General features: G+C 33.2%; 1 protein-coding gene across 3 annotated transcripts in view; it reads right to left on the bottom strand.

The window, feature by feature from the left end:
- Positions 1-6,994: 6,994 nt before the first annotated feature.
- The window catches only part of LOC131075899 (uncharacterized), a 138,122-nt gene continuing 121,191 nt past the window's right edge, over positions 6,995-23,925 (bottom strand). For 2 of the 3 annotated variants that reach the window (XM_059218583.1, XM_059218584.1), the window contains 6 exons: positions 13,941-14,003; positions 12,788-13,812; positions 12,116-12,382; positions 10,743-11,879; positions 8,093-8,683; positions 6,995-7,824 (listed from right to left, as the gene is read on the bottom strand). In XM_059218583.1, the coding sequence (XP_059074566.1) occupies positions 7,342-7,824; positions 8,093-8,683; positions 10,743-11,879; positions 12,116-12,382; positions 12,788-13,812; positions 13,941-14,003 (3,566 nt within the window). In that variant the 3' untranslated portion in view covers positions 6,995-7,341. The remainder of the gene's footprint in view (positions 7,825-8,092; positions 8,684-10,742; positions 11,880-12,115; positions 12,383-12,787; positions 13,813-13,940; positions 14,004-23,925) is intronic. The other variant, XM_059218585.1, reaches the window with a different exon arrangement.

Below are 23,925 nucleotides of genomic sequence, written 5' to 3'. Positions count from 1 at the left end.
ATACATAACATGTAACATTGTTCTTCTGAATTTCTTTGCTAAAACCGATGAAATTGATTGACCTGCACTGATTATCCATATGTCCAAATTTTCCACAAGCATAGCATTTTACATTCATTCTGCAATCTTTTGTCTTATGATCAAACTTATTACATTTAGAACATTTACCGAGAGCAGAATCAGGGTTTTGATTTGCTCTGTTTCTACATTGCCTAGCCATGTGACCAAATCTATTGCAAACAAAATATCTAACATTGAATTTATAAGCATTTAATTGTCTTACTGGTGACTTATGATTTTGATCTTCATTAGCAACATCAGAACTCTATCCTTGCTCAAATCCAAGTCCACTGGAATCTCCAATCTGCCTCTGTCTCTTCAATAACTCATAAAGTTGAGCTGAGCAGATCTTGAATTTTTCTTTGTACTCACTTGCAGTAGTTAAATCTTCTCTTTGTATTATCATTTGTCTCTCAAGCTCTTACTCATTACTTTGGGATTGTACCAAATCAGTTCTTAGCATATCATTTTCATGAACCAACCTACCACATTCTTCAAATTTATTCTTCAGGGATACAACAAGATTTTATTCCTTTTTCTTTCTGTCCTCAATCTCCTTAGACATCCTCATAGCTATAACTTGCATTTCATTCTTCATAACCATGTTCTCCTGACTCACTTTCTGACATTTCTCTTTAAGTGCATTTTTCTCTTCATCGTCCTAATTTTGTAAAAGTTCCTTCCTCCTAGCTTGAATATATGATAGCCTCTCTTGTAAGACAAGAACGAATTCCTTAGCAAAATTCAATTCATCTTGTAGCTTTAAGTTCTTCAACCTTTCAACATCATAATCTTCAAGTGCCATCTCAAACTGCTTATCTAAAGCCATATTCATGGATTCCGGTTTTAGGATCTTCCTCAAGCTGTTAAACTTCCTCCAAGGCACAAGGCTTTGATACCAATTGTTGGAAACCAATCAAACTGAGAGGGGGGAGGGTGAATTAGTGTTATACCAGAATAGTAGATTTTAGCTTTAACAGAACATTCATACACTAACTGGTATACTGGTATAAACAAAATTGAAAGAAGTAAAGCAACCAATAAGCCAAACACATAAATGAGAATGATAACACAAAAGTTTATACATGGAAAACCTCAATGAGAAAAAAACATAGTGGGATTTGTGAGCCACAATATCAATCCACTGGCCATACAAAGAGATATTACAAAATATGAGGGGCCTGTACTTGCAGGAAGGCTTACAGCCTAGAGCACACTGCTCAATCATAATACGAGCCTCACTAACTACATAAAATTCCAAACAACAATCCAGAGACGTGTGAACTATTAAGATAACATCTTCTATGCCAAAATACAGTTCCAGTTTAAGCTCTATCTATTCCAGTTAGAAACCCTAAACCCCTTTTACTGGAATAACCCTTACAATAAATTCCTCACATACATAATCTCTCTGATATATTTTGTATCATATTAAATCATCATAATCTCCTATCCCATGTCTATCTCCCTATATCAAAATGATCTAATCAAACTGCCCTATATACCCTGTACAAATTTCATGCCTTATGTCGGCTTACAAAGATATATACAATATCAGATTACATGTCGGCCAAATAACATACATGTATAAACATTAAAACAAGCTGTTGATGCCGGATCCAAGATGTGCCACCCTCCAATACCAATAACCTTTTCTATATCATGTCGTCTTGCATTGTCGGTGACCAAAGAAATCCTTCTGAACTGCCAGTGCTGGTGTCGGTGGTGACATAGAATCTGTGAAATGTTTGTCGGTACACCATAGAATCAAAACATGAATCCGAAACACAAAATCATTTTTCCATCAATGACAACATAGTGAGCCCAACCAATAGAGTGTTAACCAACAAGTATTACATTAATAAAAATATTAAGGTGATGTTTAAATATATAGAAATTATGCGAATCAATAAGATATGTGAGTTCATATTCATTGCAGGTATAATTCTCCTTGGCCATTGAATCTAGGGGGATATAGATTATATGAAGACATTGAAGCAGGAGACAAAAAATTTGAACCAACAAGAAATGATCAAAGAGTCAATACACATAATCGCTACATACTGCAATAGTGGAGAGAAAATATAGACTAACAACCTGTTCTTTCCAAACATGTAGTAATAAAATATATTGAAAAGTATGCAACAAAAGTAGAGAAAAGCTCATAAACATACAACCAAATGTTGATGCACTTGTCAAACATGAAAAATCCTGATGATTTGGCTGCGTGAGCATATAGAAGACTTCTAATGGAGATAGATATAGAAAGAGACATTGGAGCTCAAGAAACATGTCACATGTTGCTACTACTTCCATTAGTAGAGAGAAGTAGAACATTTGTTAATCTAAATATTTCATGTGAAGTATTCAAACCTGTAGCTATACATATTGAACATACCAATGAAGATCAAATTATATCTCTCATTGATGGATATAAAACAAGGCCTCCTTCCATGGAAGATGTATCATTGATTGATGCAACTAGATCATGGATATATAATCGTAAATGAAGAAGAGATAATAAATGGGAACCGAGACAAAAGCCATCTATTGTCAGATTTTTCCCTAGGTTTGTATCCATTCCTCCACGTGATTCAGATAAATGGATTGACTTTTGTCTATCAGAGTTATTATTGTATAAACCATTCCATGAAATAGAAAGAGATGTTGGTCATGATAATGATTCCATAATACAAATTGGGAATCGTTCAACTACAATCCTTGGCATGTGGATTGAACAACAACTGTAAAAAAAGTTGAAAATACCCAAGATTATGAAATTGAAGATGATGAACCTGTTCAAAGAAATACCATAGAGCATGAATGGTATATTATATCTAGACTACATCATGGCCAAAATATAGAAGTTTTTGAAATAGATATGTTGGGTAGAAGAGACATTGATAGGCATACAATATCAAGGTGAAGAGTAAACAATTAGAGCAATTAATTTCATAACCAACATGAGAGATCATGGATGTCTCACGAATGACAATGTACCACAATCCATCAACCACACAAACCTTAGTAATAAACAAAGAAAAGCGATCAACATAATTATGATACACTACGATACAAATCAAAATGGAGAGCCACTTTTCAGGATAATACAATCAACACTATGAACAAGAAAGTCATATTTAATTGGTGCCATTAGTCAAGCTCTTTAAAATGTAACAATCACATATAATTCTCCCCTTCTATTACTTGCACCAACAGGAGTTGCAAAATTCAATATAGGAGCCTATACAGTTCATTCGAAATTCAAAATCCCAATATGAGATTTTTCTCAAATAGAAGGAACAAGACTTACAAGTTTTCAAGAAGAGATGAAATATATCAAATATATTCTGATTGATAAAATGAGCTTCATTGGTCAAAACATGCTAGAAAACATAGATTATTGACTCCGACAAGCATTCCCACAAAATGCACATAGAAGCTTCACAGGTACACCTTTCATTATGACTCATGAAAACAACTATTTTATATAATACCTAATGTAATTCATATCTAAGAAATTTCTGCAATATTACTATATCATTTTGATTTTTTTTTTGATAATTATCTTTCAGTTTTGTCTATGATTTTGGTTGGAGATTTGGGCCAACTGCCTCAAGTCAATGATAGATTGGCATATGACAACAACAAACGAGCAAGGTTACTTTGCGAGGAATTCAAAACTGTTATTACATTAGATAAAAATTTTAGACAAGATGGAGAAAACATACAACAACAAAGATTTCGTTAACTTTTGACAAATCTAAGAGATGCAAACCCAAACATTGATGAATGGAGGTTACTTTTGACAAGAACCCCTTCTAGCATAGATGCTACAAGTAATTTTGAGTTTAACAATACTATCCATTTGTTTTCCAAAAATGAAAATGTTCATAATCATAATAAGAAAATGTTATATTCATTGAAGCATCTCGTTGCATGTGGTGTTGCAACAAAAATAGCAAGTGCACGTCCAACAAAAGATTTCTCAAATGATGAACTTGATCTAGAGATATTGATCAGTAAGAATTCAAGGGTCATGTTGACTTCAAATCTTTCGATAAAAGAAAGACTTGTAAATGGATACTACCAACATATGTGATGGTTGAGTTTGAAAATTATTCAGAAATACCATTTGAAGATGACCATCCAAATAAAATTCCAATAAAAACAATGCAAAGGGGCAGAACATATCAATTACCATTAAGATTGGCATGGGCATTGACAATACATAAACCTCAAGAATTGACTCTTTCAAAATCCACAATTGATATAGGACTCAAAGAAAGAACATGATTGACATTTGTTGCAATATCTCGTGTAAAGTCTCTAGAAGGTTTGAGAATAATGCCAACATTCACATATGACTGTTATCAAAAAATGGAAAAGGGTAGACAACTTGCCAAGCACAAAGCTGAAAAAAACTGATTGAAATTCTAGAACATAATTGATGTAATATTTTTTTCTCCAAATTTCCTTTGTAAAATTTAATGTTTTAAATATAAATATAATAGCTAATAGCACTTTCTCAAAATATAACATACTTAAAAAAAATATTGATTACATTGTGCATAAACAATTTGACAATTCAAAAATCTCAAAAATTAATGTAATATATTTTTCTTCAAATTTGCTTCCATGACTTTAATGTTTTCTAATTTAAAAATAAATAAAACTTCTATGAAACAAATTATTATTTATAAAATTGTCTTATTTTTACCATGGTGCAATAATAATTTCTAATATTTAATATACAATCATATGCTTTCATAATTTCTATGAAAGAAACTTACACCATTTTATAAATAAAATTCATGCAACCTATTTCTAATTTAATTGCATACATTTGCATCAAATGAAAATGTTTAGAAACTCACATCATTTTATAAATAGAATTCATGCAACCTATTTCTAATTTAATTGCATAAATTTGCATCAAATGAAAATGTCTATAAATTTATATTTTATATTAAGTTTAAAATATTTATCTTCTACTATTCAATATTCATTTAAAAGCTAGAAAGGATTCCAAATATGTAGCATTTTCTAAATATACTTCAGTAACCTTGCATCATTTTTTTATTATGATACAAAGAAATGTTACATATATGTTGCTCTTTTCTATTTCCATGCAGGTGAGCAAGATGTCACATAGTGCACGTGCATGGGTGTCCAATTGATTGACAAAGTACCACTACTATCTTCCAATCAATGTCATCCTTCATATAGAGGAATTAAGTGTTCGCTTCTAGTTGAGACAAAAAATGGTCAATAAAATTGACAAAAACGGACCAGAGAATAGTCAAACAAAATTTCAAAATTATGCTTCATACTTTAACTTCCTCTATGGTTCCAAGGTCAAAATGAACTTAGATGTAAAATTTTATAATCTACAAATTGACATTATAGATTTATGTGATTGGTCAATTTATCAATACCATGAGCTTCGAGATATTTACCTTGTTGGATGTATTTGGAAAGTCACTATTAGGCCAACGGTGATATTAAAAAAACACCACCTATCCGAACAACTCAGTATGAAGTTCATGAGATTTCTTAAGGGACAGTCACAGATAAGTTACCACATAGGACCACTTGAAGAATGGTTGCTTGCTACTCTTAAGTTTAATTATTCGATCAGATTCACGATGCATCAGGTCATGCCATCATTTTGGTTGTTACATGCACAATATGGGATACCTACATTATATTTGTGAAGTCCAATGTCTCAATCAAAGTTCAGACTCTTCTTGATGATATTGAAAATGAAGATATATTACTAGTGCATAAATGGTTAACAAAGTGAAAATTTCTTACAAATTTTGAATTACTATTTACACATTGTATCTATGACCAAATTCAATGCTTACAATATAGTATAGATGATGTTTTGATAGTTATTACTATTGCATGAATGATTAACAAAACAATTCTAATTTCTTTCTACAATATCATTATGCTAATTCATACTTTATCATTGAAAATATAAATATTGCATATTTCAAGCTTGATATCTCTTGGCATACTTTACTTAGACTTTTTTAAAATATAAGTATGCTAGTTAGATATTATAAGAAAATTAAAGGTAGTTAAATAATGAATTAAATAATTTTTTTTTTTGTTAAATCTCATAACTATCAAAATTTAAAATTTGAGATAGTAAAAAGAGAATTTATAAGTAAAAGTTGACTATATCAATATATTTATATCAATAAAAAGGTGTACAAAAAGGTGCTAGAAAAGCAATTGCAAAGTCAAAACTTGAGGGGCAACATATATAGTAACAAAAGCAACATGACGTCATAAGAGGAACACACAAAGTAGAGGTGGAGATGAAATTGTATTGTGGTTTTTAAATTAATTATTAAATAAAAAAAATTATTATATATCAGATTTTCTTTGATGTCTACATAGACAATTTCTTCTTAATATGCTCATGTAGATCTAGACTTCTTTTATTACATCAATTGAAATATTGCAATGTCTTAAAATGTAAGAAGAATTATAAATTATAGATGGTATAAAATGAATGCATTCAATATCTTTAAATAGTTTTTGGAGGGAGAAGACTTGGTGGTAGCAATAGAAAATTATGAATTTTGAAAGGGTCAAGGTCAAGCCCACAATTAAGGAGTTAATCTAGATAATGTCTATGCATTTGTATCATGAATGCATAGATAGACAAAAACTATCTGAATGTGTGATCATAGAAATGAGGTAAGGGATTAGTGTACATGAATCTATATAATGGATAGGTAAACATCATAAGATACGGGATTATCTTATTTATGAATATATCAATTCACAAAGACATTTTCTTAAAAATAAACACAAAATTAAAGTAAAAAAATTCAAAAAATAAAAATTCAACTATTACAATTTTATCTTTAATATTCAATATGATTTAAAAAATAAAATATTATAACTACAAGTATCTGAAAACAAATATTTATGCATTGATAACTCAAAGCTGTGAATATTTTATATAACATTTATTTTAATCATTTTAAAATTAAATTTTGGGAGATATTTTTTGGATTGGTAATGAGCCGAAGTCAATAAGGTGAACATTCTCTACCCCCTTGTGGGATTTGAACTTGTGACCTCTCTTTCAAAAACACAAACCCTCCACTACTAGACCAACTCAAATTGTACAAATCTTAAGAGATTTTACATACATATATTCTCTCCATTAAATTGAGTTTGATTTCTTTGAGAATTTCAAGACACTACTAAATGTTGCTACAGACAAACACTTCAATCTTGATGGATGTCTATAGATCAGGACCCTGGGCCATCTTCCTCCTCCTGTATTTTGTCAGAATTACTCCCCCTTTCTGTTAAGAAGTTGTATAATGCCTCGGTTGCATTCTCTATTGCAACAGCCTTTTTGATGCTTTCCGTTTCGGGTATCAAATTATCCAAATATAATACTCCCTTGGGATCCACTGCAAGTAACAAGGGCAACTTATTGAAGGTGGAGCGCCTCCTCAAGAGATGCATAACTACGGGGTTGATCGACCATGGGTCTGCAATTGATGGGAAACCTATTTTTTCAACACCTTTTGCATGGAGACTTCTACTCTCTCTGCCATGAATGACTCTTGGAATCCATACTGCCTCAAAATTTTCCTTGTTTTCCATGGACAACATCCCTTTGAGCTTATCGTACACACTTTTGAAATCTTCGCTTTCTTTTTCGATGTCATGAAGCCAGGACACTAAGAGGAAAACAAATTTCCCTTCAAGTTGTTTGATACCCATCTGAGAAAAAAAAAGTTATGAATAGAATTAAGTTTATTTATAACATATTGAAAAAGAACAAATGGAAATGGATTTTATTTAAATGTAAGAATGAAAATGAAAATCACAAGACGTTAAAGGAGGTACTGATAAGGTTAAAGAACCCTAATTCACTTGCGGCAAGAATAAAATAACTATAAGACTTGTGTGATTAATAAGCCCTTAAAAATATATCTAGAAGTATATAGTAAAGTAATAGATTGAAATAAACCTAGAACAAAAATTATACCTGACTTGTCCTGGTAACAAGGAAATCTATTTCTTTTGTGAGTAACAATGCTTGAAGCAATTTGATATTGCTATCCTGAGGGGTGTCTGTGAGTTCTTTTAAGCGCAGGTATTCTGCTCTTGGAACTTCTACTGTCATGGCTCGTAAGCTATTCTTTGTAATACCCATCCAAGTAGAAAAGGCTTTATGCTGCTTTGGTCCGCGTATTACATCACTTATGATCATAGCATATTCCATCTCTTGATCAAAGGACTCGACAGTGGACAGAGCTTCTTCAAAGAATACTTGAGCTTCATAATTATCACAACTGAAAACATGATGCTTGCCAGCCAGCTCTCTAGCCAAGGAACTCACAAATCTGCTCACTTGAAGTACCTGCATATCCTTACAACTGGCTCGAAGATCATCAAGTATTTCTCCCAGGGCATGTAGCTCTTCTTTCTGATAGCTATGATTGAAAATAACAGCTACGGTTTTGCCTTCCTCAAGACTAGTAGAGGAATAAAATGGCCGTCCGTTAACATCCACAAAAACCCATTTTCCATCGAAGAAATTGAATGATCCTTGTTCCAACTTCTTAATGTACGGGTCCTGCAATATGATAGGAAGCATCATCAACAATTGAAAGATCTTTTGGTTCTGCATTGCATTGTTTTTTCTAGTTGATGCAGAGCCTTGCTCTATTCTAATTAGTCCAAAATAGGGGAAGACCATAAAAGAGACTAGTTAGGGACAGCCCAAAACAATGGGACTTGCTCTTATTAGAGGCTGACGCGGTCAAGGATTGAAGTTGAACATTGACGTTGAAGTTAATGTAAAAATTTTTCACACTAATTTTAAATTACTTACAATTTTTGTACAACAGTATTTTTGTACAACAGTTTATTTGACAAGTACTTTGTTTATAAGTAAAATTTTAAGATCATATTATCAAATATGACCTCCATCAAATTTTTTATTGAAATATCAAAAATTATAATGTACAACTGATTTCTACATTGTCAAAATAGATCTCTAAATGATGCAACACATTTCCAAATAGTTGGGAGTGGAGTTCTATTTTCTAGCTTTGGAGTTTGGATTTTACTTTTTCCTAAAATTAAAACTAGAGATCATGGAGTAAATTATTTATGTTCTGATTGAGAAGCTGCCCATTAATTGTTGGTCGAAATGTTTATCACACTTTCTTTTAAAATATGTTTTTAAAATTAATATCTATTTTTAATATTATTTAATGGTAGAATTATTTTTTATATACCTTATATTCTAAAAAATAGTTTTGATTTTTTTAATTATATTTTAATGAAAAATAAAATATTATTAAATAATTTATAATATAGATTATTTTAATTATTTAAAAATAAATTTAAATTTATTTTTAAATAATTAAAATTTTAAATAATTATTTAAGATTTTTTTTTTTATTATAAATTAAAATTAAAATTAGAATGTAAAATTGTATTTTATAATTTTTAGTAGGTTATGTAATATTTCCACAATTCATATTAGAAAAGTGAAGACTTGTCCATACAAAGAGGCAGGGTGTGGAGAAGAATTGGGATTCCTCTCCAAGTTATTTTAGTTTAGAAAGTTATTTTAATTATAATTTTTGTTTTTTCTAAATTAGATTAGAAAGTAATTTTTTAATGCATAGTTGAAATTATTTTAAAACAAATATTATGTTTTGTATCTTACAAACATTAACTCACTCACACACATACATCATGTTGTCGTTTCTTGGCAACATAGATTATGAGTATTCATGAATCCATGATCAATTCAAACAATTTTAAAATCACAATTATGTATATAGTATTATTAAAAATAATAGACATTAAATTAACAAATGATATCGCAATTGTTGAAACATGCTCAATTACTAGACTAATTTTCCTAAAAATTAAAATAAACAAAACACATTTACCATAATCAAAGATGATAATATGATATATTCCAAATAACCATTCAACAAAAGAATGATAGATTAACTCAACCCAACTCCCTGAACAAGATAGACAAAGTAAAAGTAAATAAACTGTAACTCAAGCAAGTATCCTCCCATGAGTCCCATCTTAAGGGAATTCTCCCGAAATTGCTACCTGGATCATATAGTTTTCTAAAAATCTAAAAACAAAAATAGAAACAAATTGTAGATTCCTAAAGCAATTCTGTTGTGGTATATAAATAACTTTGGCTGCATTATTTTAACAGATTATATGTGTCTTGTTTTTAACTCTGGCGAAATTGTGGTTTGAACACTCTTCTGAGGTTTTTTTCTTATACCTAAATACATATTTGTTTGTGTTGAAGTTTGAGAAGAGTTTGCAGGTCTGCCATTAAATACAGTGTGCAAGAATCAAGGTTATTTACAGGTGTCGGCTATTGGACATTTTTTTAAAGTCTTGATTGAGTAAATTACATCATGATATTAGTTAGTACCAAATAAGTACAACGATGTTTGAGGAATAATAAGTGAATGAACTAATACTTTGATTGTTATGTGGATTATTTTAAGAAATTCTAGCACATAGAGGACGACTTTAACGACGAAAATCTATCCCGTTTTCTTTCCTTGAAGAGTATTGAGATGAAAAAAATAATGAGAAAATGCATAGGACATTGCCTTGGTATCTTAAGTAAGAAAACTTACCGACGAAAGGACATGGGATAAAAGACAAGCTACAATTGGAGGTCGGCTTGTGGCCACTGTGAAGTGGTAAATTTTATTCTGTTTCATCATCTGATTCCATGTATCCACTAGTTGTGGACTGTCATGAATGTCTACAAAAGTCAAGCTTTGTATCTTACTCAAACTTATCAGCCAGTGTCCCTTGAGTCCTTCACAATTAGACAGATTCACCTCTATCAATGATGGCAGACGACTCAGTTTAGTAGAGGGCTCCTCTAAATTTTCACATGAGCTTAAATTCAATTTTTGCAGATGTTCAAGCTTGTGAAAACGTTTGGGGAGACATACAAGACCTCTACATCCGCTCAAGTTGAGGCTCTTTAGACCGCTCAGTTCCATTGGAAAATCCTCTGGAAGTGACTTCAAACTGATGCAATCCACCAAATTGAGTTCTTCCACGTGAGCCTTGATGAAAGTGATGAATCCTTTTGATAATTCTTGTATACTTAAACACCAACTCAGGGACACCCTCTTCTGCAGCAAGATTATTTCTCCATTTTTTCCAGGAAGAGCTTTTAGTCTTTTGCATGACTCCAAACAGAGCCCCTTGAGAACCAACTCTTCAAATCCGTCTGGCAATTCCATCAGATAAGTACAGGCTTTCAAATTTAACACAAGCAATGTGGTTAGTTTCACCAAGCTTTTGGGAAGTTCCATGAGGCGCTTGCAATATGACAAATCAATTTTTTTAATAGAGATCAGCAAACCTATACTTTCAGGGAGATTCTTTAAGTTTCTACAGTAGGAAAGGTTAACCTTCTCAAGATTGCTTAGCCACCCAAAATCTGAAGGCAAGCTACTCAAAGTTGAACAGTAACTTAGATCCAACATCTTCAAAGATCGGAGCTCCCCGAAGGATTTAGGCAAACTCCGCAGTGTTCTGCATTTATTCAAAATCATCTTCTGTAAAGCATCCAATTCACAGACAGTGTTTGGCAATGTGTCCACATTACTGCCTCCTATATCCAACTCTATGACTTTACATTCCTTGGGCAGATTGTCCAATTTTAGTGTGTATTCAATTGGATAATTGTCCAATATTAGTTTGTGTTCAAATTCTGATCCCTTAGATCTCACCATTCTGAGTGTTGGGGGAACCTGCAGGCAGAAAAAATGGTAAACTGATATAGCCTTTGGTTTTATCTCTGTAATTGAAAGTTTCAGCTTTTACTAAAATAAGAATTTTGTCAATTTCGATTTAGAAAGCAAAGATGAAGTCAGCTTCACTTAGCATACTCTCCGTTTAAATTTCGGCCAGTCACAGCTATAGGATAGATTTTTCACGAAGTAAAAAAATCCCTAGCATTTAAAGAAGCAAGCATATAAATACAGACCTGTAGCGTGCTGATCCCCATTTTGCGGTCAGAGTTGTTGTCCATGAACCTTATGTTGTCTAACTGGCTGATATTGAAGGGTAGGTGCTCAACTCTTCCCGCTTGAAAATATCTGAGATTGCTAAAATTCTTTTTGCAGTCACCTTCCACTATTGTCCAGTCTCCTAATGCAAGGACTCTTAAATTTGGCATTTCATCCAGCTTTTGTGAGGATATACGGATTGGGCACTTGTTTTGTACCAGCCAGATGCCTTTTATTGAATGAAACTTCAGGGGATAAATCAAATCAACACAAACAAACAAGAGAGTGAGTGAATCTGAATGTACTTAAGGGTGAAATCACAACATAGATGCCAAAACTTTTCTAATAGAGGGTAATGGCGGAGGTTTCTGACTCAACTACCTCACTTATAACCACAGAAATGTGGTTTTATAGGAAATTACGGACCACCACAGCTCATATAAAATCAATCCTGCCTAATTACAGTCCATGATTCCTTAGCAAATTATGTTTTCTTGATGATCAGTGAGATGGCTTGCTGCACACATCTGATTAAAAGCTTCTAACTAGGTAACTTACAAAAGTTTGGGCAAGTGCCTTCCTGCTAAATTTTTCATTCTAAAAATATATCGACTTGTTTTTATCAAATTTAGGATGCAAGAAATACTTACCTTGCCTTCTGCTGGCACAGCATACAGATCAGTGGCGCTAGTAATTCGAGTTCCTTTCCCCCGAGAAAGACAATAGGTCATGACTTTATCTGGCACACATACTTTGTTTGACTCTCTCTTTACCATCTCCAACTGCTTCAGCTTGTCAAGTACGTCCTTGTCCAATATGCATGCTGTTTTATTCCATTCCCACCCACTGAAGAATGAACAAATGTCTAGAAGAGCCTCCTTTATGGCTGCCGATTGGTGGTTGAACTGTTCTTCGCAACTTAGATAGTCCATGAGTTTAGGAAACTTGGGTTCCTCAGTTTTAATCCATTCTGTTAATCTCCCGAAAGACTCATCATCCCCGAAGTACTTCATCAAATAGTTCCTGACCATTTTCATTTGCGTTTTATACCCCTCACATATCTTTATTATGACCCTCAATACAAGTGTATGAGTCTTCTCCTTCGGCAACTTTTTGGCGAAGAAATTTAGTGATTGGTTATAACTTAGAGATCTAATAACATACAGTTGTTTTCGAAACACAGAACCCTCTGTAGCAGATGCCACATTTTTATCCACAATGGTAACAAGTAGTCTCATCTGATTTCCTTCGCTTATCTTCTTGGGTAAAATCTTTTTGAGGAATTCAGCACTGGGGACATTATCAATGTAAATAAATACCTTAAGGGACTTATCACGTAAATTGCGTGAGACAACTTTCTGCCATTCATTATCACTTTCTATTTCCTTTATATTTTCTGTGCCCTTCTGATTTCCTGTTTGTTGCAATTTGGCTAAAAATTTTGAGCGCACACCAGGTACCAAGTCTAAATTTGATACAGATCCTTCTTCGGCCGTGTCTACTTCTGTGATTTTTATTTTGATTTGCTTCCAATTTTTCTTGCTGAGTTGACGTTGTAGTTTTGAGCAGACTTTGTCAGCAACTCTGCTTTTCCCTGTTCTCCACGGACCACATATGAAAACTGCAATGGCCGGTTCTTTGCTGTCGAGGCTAAGCATCTCCTCAATCTTGACAGCTGTTTGTACCGGTGAACAAAAAAGCATATAAAAAAATAGCATCTAATATAGTATAATATAGTTGTAAACTGAAACAATATCCCTGTATAAAACAAACAACAAAATAGATTTTTTTTTAAACATGTACCCGAGTCTTTTTCAGCATCAGAGGATTTGCCACTTGGATGCTCTGAACCAGGTCTCTGTCCATCTTAAAAACACAATCAACACATTAGTTAGTATAATCTAAGATTGTTCAAGGATGTTAGATCCCTACTTTCTTGATACTAATATCACTTTTTCTTATATATGTGTTAAAAGGTCTACTTAGTCTTGAGTGGTAGAGGCCATTTCATCTATTATATAACAACATTCAGTAACTCTTCTTAGCTATATCGTCAATAATATATTTAAATATCACATTTAATAATAAGGGTGCGATCAACTTGAAGGAAATTAAGTGGATAATGAATATGGTGAGAATGTATATTATTTAGTCAATTTTAGATGTATATTGAATATAATTATTAATTAATTGAAATTTCGAATATATTATAATTGATAAATATAAGCATATGTATATTTAGATTGTTGAATAGATGTTGTTGTGACAATAGTCTTTCAATCATAGATGGGAGTGGGGTTTCTAAAATAGAAGAGGGGTCTTTTCATTGTTCATGAAGCATTTCTACATTCAACTAGCTTTTCATATCTTATAATGGGATTGAGAATTAAAATTTTATAATGAGTCGGCTCAAATCTTTTTTGTTATTTAATCTTCAATCCATCTTTGTATGCCATCTTCTCCAATTACATCACTCATAATTAATGATGGTATGATGAAAGAATAAGGATCTAGTCAACTACTGAGAGAGGGGGAGGGGGGGGGGGGTTGAATCACTAGATAGAAAACTTTATACACTTTCACCAAACTCAAACTCAACCTCTCAAGACAAATACTAAACTGGCCGGTTTCAACACTGAACTTCAAATGCAATAACACAGACAAGATAAACCAGTTGACTGTTATAACAGATTAACAATAAAACAACTTGAAACTCACAAAACCTTTTATCTTGACCATCCAAATACTTTACTGACATAAGTTAAAACATATAGTAGTTAAGCAATTCAACAATAAACATAACCACAAAAGCATTCACCACTTGACATAATATTTTTGACGTGGAAATTGAAATAGAAAAACCACAGTGGGGATGAATACCAACAAGTATTCTGAACTCTTCTGAAGTTCACCCTGTTAGGAGCCTAGTTTGTTAAAGAATTACAAAAAGTCCTGTTAAGAACAGATTTTGTTAGGGACCACTCGGTTAAGGGATTGACTATAATGCCCTATTAAAAGCAATACCTTGTTAGGAGAAACATCAGTAGAGGGTTTAGAATCCAAACTAATGGATCACCTGGTTAGAGGATTTGAATAAAGAAGCTTGTTAGACCTTACCCGGTTAGGGGATTTAACTGTTGTAATTGTTAGAAAACAACAGGGGTTTGCTGATCTATTGAATAGCACTACACTTGCTTGTTCAGATCCTTTTCATGCTCTTATATGCCATTACACATACTGTAGATACATTATCAGGTTCGACAGCCACTCTCTTACTCTCAATTACAAGTTTGCCAACACTTGAACGAAAACAACTCATCGACCTTATAAACAAATCATCAGGTCGATAACACAACACAAACCTAAACATCTCATAGAGATTACAAACAAATCAGTTCAAGTATGACTGTTGGATTACATAGCAAATAACATAGAAATCAATGCACATCACTCAAGATATCCTTGACCGCTCCTTGATCACCACTTCATTGAACTCTATAAATCATCACACAGTTTGTATTATATGAAATAAACGTTCTCATTCCTAAGAATAAAACCATTGTCTCTATGTGCCAAGAAACATTTAAAACATTCTCCATTCAACATGCATATGTGTCATAATATTTGTCATTCACCATTTGATCATAAACCAATACAATCGATTCATCAAACTTCAATGGTTAGGGTTTATCATATCAATAGGTAGGGTTTACCGGTTCAACTCTCCATTACTTAGCAATACCAGTTTCCTCCACAAACTCACCTACCGGTTGCAGTTCCCTTCACTAGCTCTACTTACCAGTTCAAGAATATATAAACAAAATCATTACAAAATTGTAACCTAACATCATAACTTGACATTAGAACTGGTTAATTGACATCAATGGCAACATAACATATCATTAATGCAATCTTCTAGCAAATACCAACAATCTCCCCCTTTCGCATTGATGGCAATACAAATACCAAAACCCTTGATTGTGATGATGTGTATAGGAATCCTAGTTTATATTTTACCACAATCATACAATACTCCTCATTGTCTTATAGTTATTCTCCCCCTTTGACAGCAATGCCAAAGTGAAAGTAAAAGATGCAATGTCAAACTTCACTGTTCAACATCATCAACTTGCAACTTGATGCTCCCCCTGTGGAATAGCTTTCACTCTACACCAATCCAGCTGTAAAATTTTGCAACTAGCTCTGGGATTGATGTATTCCTACATCATTCTCAATTGACCTCATGAAGGGGTACAACCCCTAGCTGACCTCTAAGATACTGAAAAGTAGTCTTAGGCAGAGGTTTAGTAAAGATATCTGCAAGTTGTTCCTTGATAGAAACATGCTCCAAAATCACATTCTTACTCTATACTTTTTCTCTCAAGAAATGATACTTTAATTCAATATTCTTGGTTTGTGCATGCAAAATAGGGTTCTTGGATTTAATATTTATGACACTGGTATTGTCACATAAGATCTTTACTAGTTCAGAAAACTTCATCTTGAATCCTTCCAAAATGTGTTTCATCTAGATAGCCTGGGTACAATTCATATAAGCTGCAACATACTCATCTTCAACAGTAGACTGAGATATGCAACTCTTCTTCTTGCTACTCCAAGGTACAAGTCTTCCTCCAAGAAGGAATGCTCCACCGATTGTTCTTTTTTTGTCATCAACATTACCTACCCAATTTGCATCTGTATACACCTTCAAATCAAAGTTATCTGCATAAGGATACCATAAACCATAGTCAATAGTACCTTTCAAATATCTAAATATTCTCTTGGTTGTTATCAGGTGTGTTTCTTTCGGATTCTTCTAAAATCTAGCAACTAGACCAACTGCATGAGCTATATCTGGTTTGTTGTGAACAACATAGTGCAACTTCCCTATCATTGACGTGTACTCCTTTTCATCAACAAATTTGGCTTCATCTTCCTTAGACAGTTTACAACTTGTAACCATTGGTGTCCCAACTGGTTTACAGTCACTCATACCAAATGTCTTTAACACCTCTTTCACATACTTAGATTGTGTGATAAAAATACCATTCTTGATCTGCTGAATTTGCAAGCCTATGAATATTTTTATTTCTCCCACAAGAGACATTTCAAACTCATTTTTCATTTAATTTGCAAAGTCATTGCTCATGTCATCATTTTCTCCAAATATTATATCATCTACAAAAATTTTACTCACCAGTATCTTATCTCCTTCAGATTTGAGATATATGTTCTTGTCTTCACTGGTTCTTTGAAAACCTATCTTCATCAAGTGTGAATGAAGCCTCTCATACCATGCTCTTAGTGTTTTCTTCAAACCATATAGTGCTTTGTACAATTTACATACCATATCTTTATGATCAGTCAAAGCATAACCATCTGGCTTCTCAACGTATACTTCTTCTTCAAGTATCCCATTCAAAAATGTTGACTTCACATCCATCTGATATAATTTGAATCCCTTATGTGTTGCAAATGCAAGTAAAGTCCTGACACCTTCAAGTCTAGCAATTGGTGCAAAAATCTCACCATATCCTTCTCCTTCTTCCTGTGCATAACCTTTGCAAACCAATCTAGCCTTGTTTCAGACTACAACACCATCTTCATTTAGTTTGTTCCTGAACACCCATTTAGTACCTATCACATTCTTATTTACCAATCTTGGTACTAAGGTCCATGTGGTGTTCTTCTCAATTTGATCAAGCTCTTCCTCCATAGCTTTGATCCAATGATCATCTCCAAATGCTTCCTTCACAGTTCTAGGCTCAATAGTGGAAATCATGCAAGAATTCTCTCTGATTCTTAGCAATTAAACAGTTGTTGACTTTAGCATTCAGGTGAAATAGGTTGCCTTTAGTCTTCTTGCTGGTTGTAATCAGCTCACCTTTGCTACCATATATTTTGCACATACCATCCTTCAATTCCAATGGATAACCTTTGTCATTGAGTTATGCAACACTCAAAAGATTGTTCTTTAATCCTTCAACCCAGTAGACATCATTTGCACTTCTCTTTTCATTAAGAGAAATAGTTCCCTTTCCTTTTACCATGCATGGCGAGTCATTACTGAATCTCACAACTCCTCCATCACATTCCTTTAGAGAAAGAAATATTCTTCGGTCACCAATCATTTGATGTGAACAACCACTATCAATGATCCAATCATTAGAACTATCCATGCGAGACACTAATGCCTTATGATCAGATGTCTCCTCTTTGATGGCAACAAAGACAATGTCTTCATTAGCATCACCCTCAGATTCTTGATTAGTGACACCACCATCAACTGCGATAATACAATCTCTTTTTCCTTTGTCTTTGTACTTATTGAACTTTTCACTCTTATGCTCATTATCAACATTAGGATAGTTAGCTGCAATGTGTCCAATATTGTTGCATGCAAAACATTTCAAAGTTAGTTTACCTCTGTACTTACCAGTACCTCTTGGCAACCGCTTAGCCAACAATACTTCAAGCTCAACTAGAGTGTCTTCATCATCAACATCTCTACTGGATCTAGATTCATAACTATGACTGACATCTCTACTTTTCCTCATAGATGGGTTAGAAACAAAAGCTCTAAATGAAGATTCAGACTTCTGAACACTACCATCATAACCATTTAATTCAAAAGCAGTAAGTTTACCAATGATGGAATCTAGAGTTACCTTAGTTTTATCAATTGAGTTTATCTCTAGAATGGTTGCAACTCGGATATCGTAGACCGGTAGAAGGGCTCTCAACGCTAATCACTATGACATCTTCAACTTTACCACTAGAACTCTTGATCTCACTGACTATCTCTTTTATCCCATGACCATACTGTTGGATATTCTCACCTTCAGCCATCCGCATGTCATCAGCTTTTCTTCTTAGACTCTCTTCTTTGGCAATCTTCACATGCCCATCACCGCTGTAGATTTCTTCAAGTTTCTTCCATACCTCATATGCAGTCTCTAGACCATGGACATCAACATATTATGTATCAGACAAAGAACTAATAATAACCTCTAATGCTTGATTGTTTTCTTGTTTCTCTTTCTTTTAATCATTAGTCATAGTCCCACTAGGTACAACATATTGAGTAACAACATGTTCCCAGTATTGACTTCCAAGACTTCTGATATATAAATTTTCATTCTATCACTCCATATCATGTAGTTCTCTTTGTTAAACTTTAGACTTTCCTTTTTCATCATGATCTAAAAGATCTAGTTTACCTCAAGCTGTAAGGCTTAGACCTTAGAGGACCTGAAATGCTCTGATACCAATTGATGGTATGATGAAAGAATAAGGATCTGGTCAACTACTGGGAGGTGGGGGTGAATTAGTTGATAGAAAACTTTATACACTTTCACCAAACTCAAAATCAACCTCTCAAGACAAATACTAAACTAAATGGTTTCAGCACTAAACTTCAAATGCAATAACACATACAAGATAAAGCGGTTGACTGTTATAACAGATTAACAGTAAAACAACTTGAAACTCACAAAACCTTTTATCTTGACCATCCAAATACTTTACTGACATAAGTTAAAACATATTCTAGTTTGCTTCTGGTTGTCATAACATATCAAAGTGGATTTCGCAGTTAAGCAATTCAACAATAAACATAACCAAAAAAGCATTCACTACTTGATACAATATTTTGACATGGAAACCCAAATGGAAAAAACCACGGTGGGGATGAATACACACAAGTATGCTGAACTCTTTTGAAGTTCGCCCTATTAGGAGCCTAGCATGTTAAAGCTTTACAAAAAGTTGTGTTAAGAACATATCTTGTTAGGGACCACCCGGTTAAGGGATTGACTATCTAGTGCCCTATTAAAATCAATACCCTATTAGGAGTAACCTCGATAGAGGGTTTAGAAATCAAAATAATGGATCACCTGATTAGAGGATGTGAATAAAGAAGCTTGTTAGACCTTACCTATATTTAACTGCTGTAATTGTTAGAAAACAACAGGGGTTTGCTAATCTGTTGAATAGCACTACACTTGCTTATTCAGATCCTTTTCATGCTCCTATATATCATTACACATATTGTAGATAAATTATCAAGTTCGACAACCACTCTCTCACTCTCAACTACAAGTTTAACAACACTTCAACAAAAACAACTCATCGACGTTATAAACAAATCATCAGGTCGGTAACACAAAACAAACCTAAACATCTCATAGAGATTAAAAAGAAATCGGCTCAAGTATGATCGTTGGATTACATAGAAAATAACATATAAATTAATTCACATCACTCAAGATATCCTTGACCACTCCTTGATCACCGCTTCATCGAACTTTGTAACTCATCACACGGTTTGCATTACATGAAATTAACTTTCTCATTCCTAAGACAAAAACCGTTGTCTCTACGCACCAAGAAACATTTAAAACATTCTCCATTCAACATGCATACATGTCATAATATTTGTCGTTCACCATTTGATCAGAAACCAATATAACCGATTCATCAAACTTCAACGGTTAGGGTTTATCATATCAATAGGTAGGGTTTATCGGTTCAACTCTCCATTACTTAGCAATACCGGTTTCCTCTACAGACTCACCTACCTATTGCGATTCCCTTTACTAGCTCTACTTAGCGGTTCGAGACAATATAAAAAATATCATTACAACATTGTAACCTAACATCATAACTTGACATCATAACCGGCTAATTGACATCAATGATAACATAACATATCATTAATCCAATCTTCAAGAAAATACCAACAATTAATGTAATCTAGTTTTGATGCTTCTCAAGAATTCAACTATTAAAAGGTAGTTTTAATCAATAAAAGGAACACATATTTATCGCTTTTTACTATGATTGAAACATTATATTATTAGATATTTAATCATAGAATAAAATAATATTTAAATAGAGAAGTCTTAAAATAAAAAATAACTTAACTCTATATCTAGAAAGATTTTTTTATTTTATCTCATGTTAGACTTTTACTGAAAATTCGAAGTTGGATTTTTATATATATCTTAAATTTGGTCTATTAATTAGGATTTATGATACAAATACTCTTGCATTCGAGTATGAAAATGTTATAACAAAAAGACTTATTAAGAGTGTCACTACAAGAAAAAATCAAGATTCAACCAATCTAACAAAGCATCAATGGTTTACAATTATTATCAATATAATGGTGTAATAAAACAACCCATACATGTATTCTTCATTTCTAATCCATCTCTACAATTTGGTAGAGGGAGATAAAGTCCCCAATAGGCAAGGGAAAAATTACTACCAAATAATTGAATTACATATATAGAAGTGCTTGTTTTTATTAGTGAAGTAAGAACTATTTACTTCTTAGCCAATTGAGATTTAACCCAAAGAGGCTATGGAGGAGGATTGCATATATTCTCCCTCCTACATTGTGTAGAGGTTATTTTCATGGAGAATTTTAAAAAGACTAATGTTTTACTTCTCAGACTCTCAATTCCCTATTATGATATAGTGTATCATGTGGTTGTTTGTTGTGTAAAAGCCATGTTGACAAGGGTAGTCAATTCTTGTTCTCAAATGTATTCTCTCATGATATTTGTATTGTGTAATAAAACTATCTTTGTGAATTAGTAAAATTATCACTAGAAATATTTTTTTAGTATCATCTTACGCAATAGGTGAAATAGAGGGATCACACAAGTAGTGAGATGACCAAAAATTGAACAAGATAGACACTTTTTTTTGAGACAAGAATCTTTTGATTGGAGTAGAAAATCAGAGGAGAACTATTACATCAAACAAAACTTGCAAGTTCTCTATAAGACTTAAAAACAATGTTCCACTACACTTTGGGATGAACCAAAGGAATAAATTACATCATCAAACATAACTGCAAGCTTTCCCTAGGACATTAAAATAGTGTTCCACCAATTTTTAAGATGGGGGGATAGGGGGACAAAGGGCCTAAGTTCGGGGATGATGGGGGGATGCCAATGAAAGGTGGCAGGGGGTGGTGCTGATATACATCTCGTACTTGAATAACTTTCTATGAAAATTCAAAAGATGTAAAAGAATTACATTTCAAATGACACTTTAGAAATTTGAAATTAGTAAAATACCAAAATTGTAAATACTAAATACTAAGATTTATGATTTTTGGGTAAGTGCAAGAAGTTGAGTTCACTAAGTGTGGAAGTTTTTCACTTAGAAACAAATGGCAAATCACATGGAGTGCATGGGAAATGAAACAAGATCCCGTTATGGTTCAAGGTCCTGAGCCAAAATTTGAAATAAGAGCCCATTTCACGTCAGGATCTCGAGCCTAAATCTAAGAAATGAGATATCGTTCTGCGTCGGGATCTTGAGCCTAATCTAAGAAACAAGATCCCATTTTTTCCTTTCTTTTTGTTATTTTTTTTAATTTATTAAAAATTACCTATATATACATGAAATATAACGTTTAAGTATAAGTATCCTTTTTTATACTTTAAGTTATATTTCATGTATATATTGGCAGGATGTTTGAGAGTGGTTTCAGATCTCTAGGAGTTATGCAAATTCTAGATTTGAGAAGATCTTAAAAAATTTCAGACTCAGTCAAATTTTAGTAATTAGTAGTTCAACATTTTCTAGCTCTTTTTATCTCAATGTTTTTATCTTCCTTGAGCTCTATAATAATATCTCTCCATATCTATATTGGCAAGATGTTTGAAATTGGTTTCAAATCTCTAGGAGATATAATGTAAATTCTAGATTTTAGAAGATCTTATAAATTTTTCAGACAGTCAAATTTTAGTAATAAATAGGCTCCTATCGACATTGTATAGCTCTCTTTATCTTCTTTGAGCTTTAGAATCATCTCTCTCCATGAAAATTTTCCTTAATCCCCTCTCTACCTCTATATCTCATTATTTTCTCTCTATCCCAAAATCTAGATCTATCTCTCTATCTCTCTATCTCTCTCTCTCACATCCCTAATTCTCTACTCTTTCTCTCCTCTCTCTCTACACACCTCTCCTTACTCCCTACCTACCTCTATTTCTATACATATATAACTCTCTCTCTCTCTCTCTACATCTCTACCTCTCTACCTCTTCCCTCTCTACTTTTATCTCCCATCTATTTACTCTCTACCTCTCTATCTCACTCTCTCCTTTCTCTCCCAAAATCTAGACCTATCTCTACCTCTCTTTCACACTCTCTATCTCATCTCTCTCTAACATCCCCTCACCACCTAACTACCTCTATTTCTCTATATATACCTATCTAGGTTCTATCTATGTACCTCTCTCTCTCTCTCTCTCTCTCTCTCTCTCTCTCTCTCTCTACTTTTATCTCCCTTCGATCCCCTCTCTACCTCTATATCTCACTCTATCCCTTGTCTCTCGAAATATCAAACTATGTCTCCACCTCTCTCTCACATCCTTAACTCTATACTCTTTATCTCCTCTCTCTCTACACACCTCCCATCACCCACTACATTCCTATATTTCTCTATATATACTTCTCTGTGTTCCTCTAAATTTACCTTCTCTATCTCCCTACCAATTTATCTTTCTCTACATATGTCATAATAGGTCCTACTAAGGGGTCTTTTGTCATAAAAGGTCATCTTAAGGGATCTTATGACATAATAGGACTTACTATGTCATAACATGACCTATTATGTCATAACATGACCTATTATGTCATAACATGACCTATTATGTCATAATAGGTCCTATTATGTCCTATTATGACATAATACCCCTTAATAGGTCCTTCTAAGGGGTATAATGTCATAATGGGCCCTCTTAAGGGGTCTTATAACATA

This window comes from Cryptomeria japonica, chromosome 3 (genome assembly GCF_030272615.1).
Source record: "Cryptomeria japonica chromosome 3, Sugi_1.0, whole genome shotgun sequence".
Classification (NCBI taxonomy): Eukaryota; Viridiplantae; Streptophyta; class Pinopsida; order Cupressales; family Cupressaceae; genus Cryptomeria; species Cryptomeria japonica.
Note: the sequence above shows the minus strand (reverse complement) of the source record. Positions and strands in the feature narration are given on the sequence as shown.